At 53.6% G+C, this 5,625-nt stretch overlaps 1 protein-coding gene across 6 annotated transcripts in view; it reads left to right on the top strand.

Moving 5' to 3' along the window:
• Positions 1 to 5,625, top strand: part of THEMIS2 (thymocyte selection associated family member 2) — a 13,984-nt gene that overhangs the window by 2,478 nt on the left and 5,881 nt on the right. For 3 of the 6 annotated variants that reach the window (XM_011955537.1, XM_011955535.1, XM_011955533.1), the window contains exons 2-3: positions 1,566 to 1,706; positions 4,396 to 4,806. In XM_011955537.1, coding sequence (XP_011810927.1) covers positions 1,566 to 1,706; positions 4,396 to 4,806 — 552 coding nt within the window. Of the gene's footprint in view, positions 1 to 1,382; positions 1,707 to 4,395; positions 4,807 to 5,625 lie in introns of those variants that run through there. The other 3 variants (XM_011955536.1, XM_011955534.1, XM_011955538.1) reach the window with 3 other exon arrangements.

Raw genomic sequence — 5,625 nt, 5'->3', positions numbered from 1 at the left:
GCGAGACCTCATCTCTTTCTTTTTTTTCTGAAGCAGAATCTTGCTCTGTCACTCAGGCTGGAGTACAGTGGTTGATCTCGGCTCACTGCAACCTCCATCTCCTGGGTTCAAGCAATTCTCCTGCCTCAGCCTCCTGAGTAGCTGGGATTACAGGCACCTGCCACCATGCCGGGCTAATTTTTGTATTTTTAGTAGAGACAGGGTTTCACCATGTTGGCAAGGCTGGTCTCGAACTCCTGACCTCAGGTGATTTACCCGCCTTGGCCTCCCAAAGTGCTGGGATTACAGGCGTGAGCCACCACGCCCAGCCAGCTGTTTCGTTATGTAGGAAATTGAAACTGCCTGTCTCCGCAAGAGCAGTCATGGGTCTTAAATACAGTGACGCGTCAGTAGCCCTTGGCATCATGCCGGGTATCTGTAGCATCACAGTTGCTGTTCTCAGCAGACTGGAAGGCCCACGCCCTGACATTGTAAACGGACTGTGATTTATGACCGGGGGGTGTTTTCCTGGGGGTACGTGGGGAGGTTTTCATCAGTTTCTCAGGACTGAAGTTGGGGCTGCCCTGTGGGTGGGGCTGGGGTCAGGTGGCCTCAAGGTCCTGCCACATAGTCTGTTGTCCTCCATTAGCTGGACGGAGAGACTGCACTTCGTGTATGCAGGAGAGATCTTTTTTTTTTTTTGGGACGGAGTCTCGCTCTGTCGCCCAGGCTGGAGTGCAGTGGCCGGATCTCAGCTCACTGCAAGCTCCGCCTCCCGGGTTTACGCCATTCTCCTGCCTCAGCCTCCTGAGTAGCTGGGACTACAGGCACCCGCCACCTCGCCCAGCTAGTTTTTTGTATTTTTTAGTAGAGACGGGGTTTCACCGTGTTAGCCAGGATGGTCTCGATCTCCTGACCTCGTGATCCACCCGTCTCGGCCTCCCAAAGTGCTGGGATTACAGGCTTGAGCCACCACGCCCGGCCAGGAGAGATCTTTATTGAGCACCTTCTGTGTTCTTGACACCACTTACACACTTTAAACCAGGAAAGCAGACCTTTGCCCACTGGCCTCACTCTGTCAGTGTCCCTCTATTTTCCAGGGTGCTAGGAGGGCTGGGTACCGGCTCTGGGTCCAGGTGATCTCCAGGGAGCCACTGACCCCTCTCTGAGCCTGATTTTTTAGCTGTACACTAAGGGAATCCCAACTCCCTCAGGCTCAGAGAGGGTGATTCACTGGGTTATTTACCGATTTGTGGACTTAACACATACTCAGAGGCCAAGCCCTGTGCTGGCAGCAGTGATGTTGAGATGGATCAGCCCTGCCTGGGAATTCAGTGAAGGAGGCACAGGGGTGAAAAAGGCCAGAGAAGTGTGCCACAGTGGGGCGTACTGATGCTAGGAGGGGCAAGAACAGCTGAGGATGACTGGATCTGTGGGAATGAGGCAGGAACGACAGAGCAGGGCATGCCAGGCAGCAGGCACCATGTGCAAAGGCATGGCAGAGCAGAGCTTCTTGGGCCCTGGGGCACAGGCTGCCCAGTGCTTGGCCCTTGTCCAGTGGGGAAACGGAGTCCCTGTCTCCGCAGGCTCCATCTATGAGATCTCTGGGAATGAGTGCTGCCTCTCCACAGGGGACCTGATCAAGGTCACCCAGGTTCACCTCCAGAAGGTGGTCTGTGAGAACCCGAGGACCAGCCAGACCATGGAGCTCCCCCGCAACTTCAAGGGTAAGGTGGGCACCTCTGCCTCCCCACGTGCCCCGGCACCCTCCTGGCACATCTGCCAGCTGCTCGTGGGCTTGCCACGTCCAGCAGTCACTCCTTCCCCTCTGGGTTTGCTCCCAAGGCCCTCATATCCACCACAGTATCCACCACATATCCACCACAACCCAGCCTCAAGGGTGGGGATGTCCTCAGAGGGTCTGCAATGCCCTGGACTCAGAGCGGTTGCGCCCTCTCCCTCTCGGTCTCTGGTCACACCTGCCTCTGTTCCAAGCCCTGTCCAGGTGCCTATCTCTGTGTTCACTCACACATTCACTTCCCAAACATTTGCAGACACCCATGTGTGCCAAGCTCTGTGTGGGGGACTGTGGGTGTGGGGCTCAGGATGAACCAGGTGCCACCCTCTCCAGTGGGGAGCTTCCGGGATGACAGTGAGAGGAGGGCAACAGTAAAAGGAGGCATAAGCTTTAGAGAGGGCTCTGAGCAAGAGTAACCTGCCTCAGGGTCTGTGAGGGCTTCCTGGAGGAGGTGGCATCTGAACCAGAAGAAAGATCCCAGCCACAGGGAGTAGCACGTGCACATTTGGTGCTCAGGAGACCCCAAGGAGCTCAATTATTATTATTTATTTTTATTTTTTGGAGATAGAGTCTCGCTCTGTCACCCAAGCTGGAATGCAGTGGCGTGATCTGGGCTCACTGCAAGCTCCACCTTCTGGGTTCACGTCATTCTCCTGAATCAGCCTCCTGAGTAGCTGGGACTACAGGTGCCTGCCACGACGCCCAGCTAAGTTTTGTTTTTCTTTGTATTTTTAGTAGAGACAGGGTTTCTACTAAACCTAGACCATGTTAACCAGGACGGTCTTGATCTCCTGACCTCATGATCTGCCCGTCTCAGCCTCCCAAAGTGCTGGGGTTATAGGCGTGAGCCACTGCGCCTGGCCAGAGCTCAATTATTTTAAGAGGCGGCCGGGCGCGGTGGCTCAAGCCTGTAATCCCAGCACTTTGGGAGGCCGAGACGGGCGGATCACGAGGTCAGGAGATCGAGATGTCTCTACTAAAAGTACAAAAAATTGGCCGTGCATGGTGGCGGGCGCCTGTGGTCCCAGCTGCTTGGGAGGCTGAGGCAGGAGAATGGCGTGAACCCGGGAAGTGGAACTTGCAGTGAGCCGAGATCGTGCCACTGCGCTCTAGCCTGGGCAACGGAGCGAGACGCTGTCTCAAAAAAAAAAAAAAAAAAATGGTGCTGGGATTACAGGTGTGAGCCACGGCACCTGGCATTTTTTTCGTATTTTTGGTAGAGACAGTTTCACCATATTCCCTAGGGTGGTCTCCAACTCCTGAGCTCAAGCGATCTGCCCGCCTCAGCCTCCCAAGTGCTGGGATTACTGGTGTGAGCCAACGTGCCTAGCCAATTTTTAAATTGTTTGTAGAGATGAGGTCTCATTATATTGCCCAAGCTGGTCTGGAACTCCTGGGTTCAAGCAGTTCTCCTGCCTCAGCCTCCCAACGTGTTGGAATCATAGGTGTGAGCCAGTGTACCTGGCCACAAACAGTCTCAGGTTTCCTTTTTTCTTCATCAAGTGTTAAACATGTGTTACGTGTGTTTCTCTCCCTCCACACATACACCCACACATATGAATGTATTACTATATGTGTATATATGGATATGTTTTTTCTGAATCGTTTAAGAGTAAATTGCAGACATGATCTCTTTTACATCTATATATTACCCCTAAATATTATAGTATCTCCCCAAAACAAGGACATTCATTCACATGGTTCAATGATCAAATTCAGGAAATTTAGTTTTGGTACAGTACTACTGCCTAATCCACAGTCTATAGTTGAATTCCAGCAACTATCTTCATAATATGCTTTATAGCAGTTTTTCAATCCAGAGTCTAGTCCTAGATCACACATCATATTCAATTGTCCTGTTTCTTCATTCTCCTTCAGACTGGAGCAGTTCCTCTGCCTTTGTCATGATGTTGACATTTTGAAGCATCTAGACCAGTGCTTGTGTAGAATATCCCTCAGTCCTGGCTTGTGCGGTGTTTCCTCGATTAGCTTCAGGTTGTGGGTTTGGGGCAGGGAAAATCTGCTTCCCCAAAGAGGTATCATGTCTGGAATCGAGGTATTTAGGCCAGCTGGTGGTGAATGGGTGGGGGCTGGAGGAAGGGGGTGAGGGGGCAGTTGGGCAGTCAGTAGTGGCAGCCAGGATGCAGGGGTAAAGTGGGTGGTCTGAGGTGGCTCTGGCCAGCAGCTCCTGGGATGTTAGTTTGGGAGAGAGGGACGGTAGGTTTTGGATGCATGAGATCAGAGCTATGGGGAGGCCTCTGGAGGAAAGGCTAAGATGGCAGTTAGAGGCAGGTGGGTCAGGAGCTAGGAGAGTGTGGAAGTCTAGTGTGTCTGTCAGGGAATGTGTCCCTCTTCCATTCTCTGTGTCTCTGGTGACAAGTCTCTCTCGGTCCCTACTTCCTGTCTCTCCCTGTCCCTTCATGCATCGCCACTTTCTTGCCCTGTGTCCCTCAGCCTTGCAGCCCAGATGTCCAGATGCAAATCCCTCATTGACACCTGTTCCCGGGGGATTCTGGCTGGGTCATCTGCAGGGCCAGACTGGGGTCCGGACTTGGCAAGGGCCTTGCCCCACTCTGACACCCCACAATGATCCACCTGCTCCCTGCTGTCCCCCACAGGCTACTTCACTCCTCTCAACACCCCACAGAGCTACGAAACCCTGGAGGAGCTGGTCTCTGCCACAACTCAGAGCTCCAAGCAGCTGCCCACTTGCTTCATGTCGACCCACAGGATTGTCACCGAGGGCATGGTGGTGACTGAGGACCAGCTCCTCATGCTTGAGGCTGTGGTGATGCACCTCGGGATGCGCTGTGCCCGCTGTGTCCTGGGCGTGGAGGGTCAACAGGTCATCCTGCACCTGCCCCTGTCCCAGAAGGGGCCCTTCCGGAAATGGGAGCCCGGTACCCCTCGAACTCTGCTCCAGGTCCTGCAGGATCCAGCCTTGAAGGACCTCGTCCTCACCTGCCCCACCCTGCCCTGGCATTCCCTGATCCTGCGGCCCCAGTATGAGATCCAAGCCATCATGCACAGTGAGTTGCCTGGGCAGGTGGATGGGGGCTGCTGGGGGAGAGAAAGAGGGGCGCCCCCGGGAGCTGCTCTGATGGAAGACACCCCCACCCCATCCCTGAGGATCAGGGGGAACTTCAGGTTGCTTCCTCTGTATTACACTGAAGTTATTCTTTTTTTTTGAGATGGAGTTTCATTCTTGTTGCCCAGGCTGGAGTGCAATGGTGTGATCTCGGCTCACCGCAACCTCCGCCTCCCCGGTTCAAGTGATTCTCCTGACTCAGCCTCCCGAGTAGCTGGGATGACAGGCATGCGCCACCACACCCAGCTAATTTTTTGTATTTTTAGTAGAAACGGAGTGTCACCGTGTTAGCTGGTCTCCACCTCCTGACCTCAGGTGATCCACCCGCCTCGGCCTCCCAAAGTGCTGGGATTACAGGTGTGAGCCACTGCGCCTGGCCAGTTATTCTTATTGATGCTCAAATTATCTCTGCTGGGCCAGGCGCAGTGGCTCACGCATGTAATACCAGCACTTTGGAGGATCGCTTGATCTCAGGTGTTCCAGACCAGACTAGGCAACATAGCAAGATCCCCATCTCTACAAAGAATTTTTTAAAAAATTAGCTAGGCATAGTGCTTGTAGTAGTAGCTACTCGGGAGGCTGAGGCAAGAGGATCACTTGAGCCCAAGAGTTCAAGGTTGTGGTGAGCTACGATCACACTGCTGCACTCCAGCCTGGGCAACAGGGCGAGACCTCATCTCTTTCTTTTTTTTCTGAAGCAGAATCTTGCTCTGTCACTCAGGCTGGAGTACAGTGGTTGATCTCGGCTCACTGCAACCTC

The sequence above is a fragment of the Colobus angolensis genome, unplaced genomic scaffold, assembly GCF_000951035.1.
Source record: "Colobus angolensis palliatus isolate OR3802 unplaced genomic scaffold, Cang.pa_1.0 Scaffold4, whole genome shotgun sequence".
Classification (NCBI taxonomy): Eukaryota; Metazoa; Chordata; class Mammalia; order Primates; family Cercopithecidae; genus Colobus; species Colobus angolensis.
The sequence above is the reverse complement of the archived record's forward strand: the minus strand, read 5'-3'. Positions and strand labels throughout refer to the sequence as shown.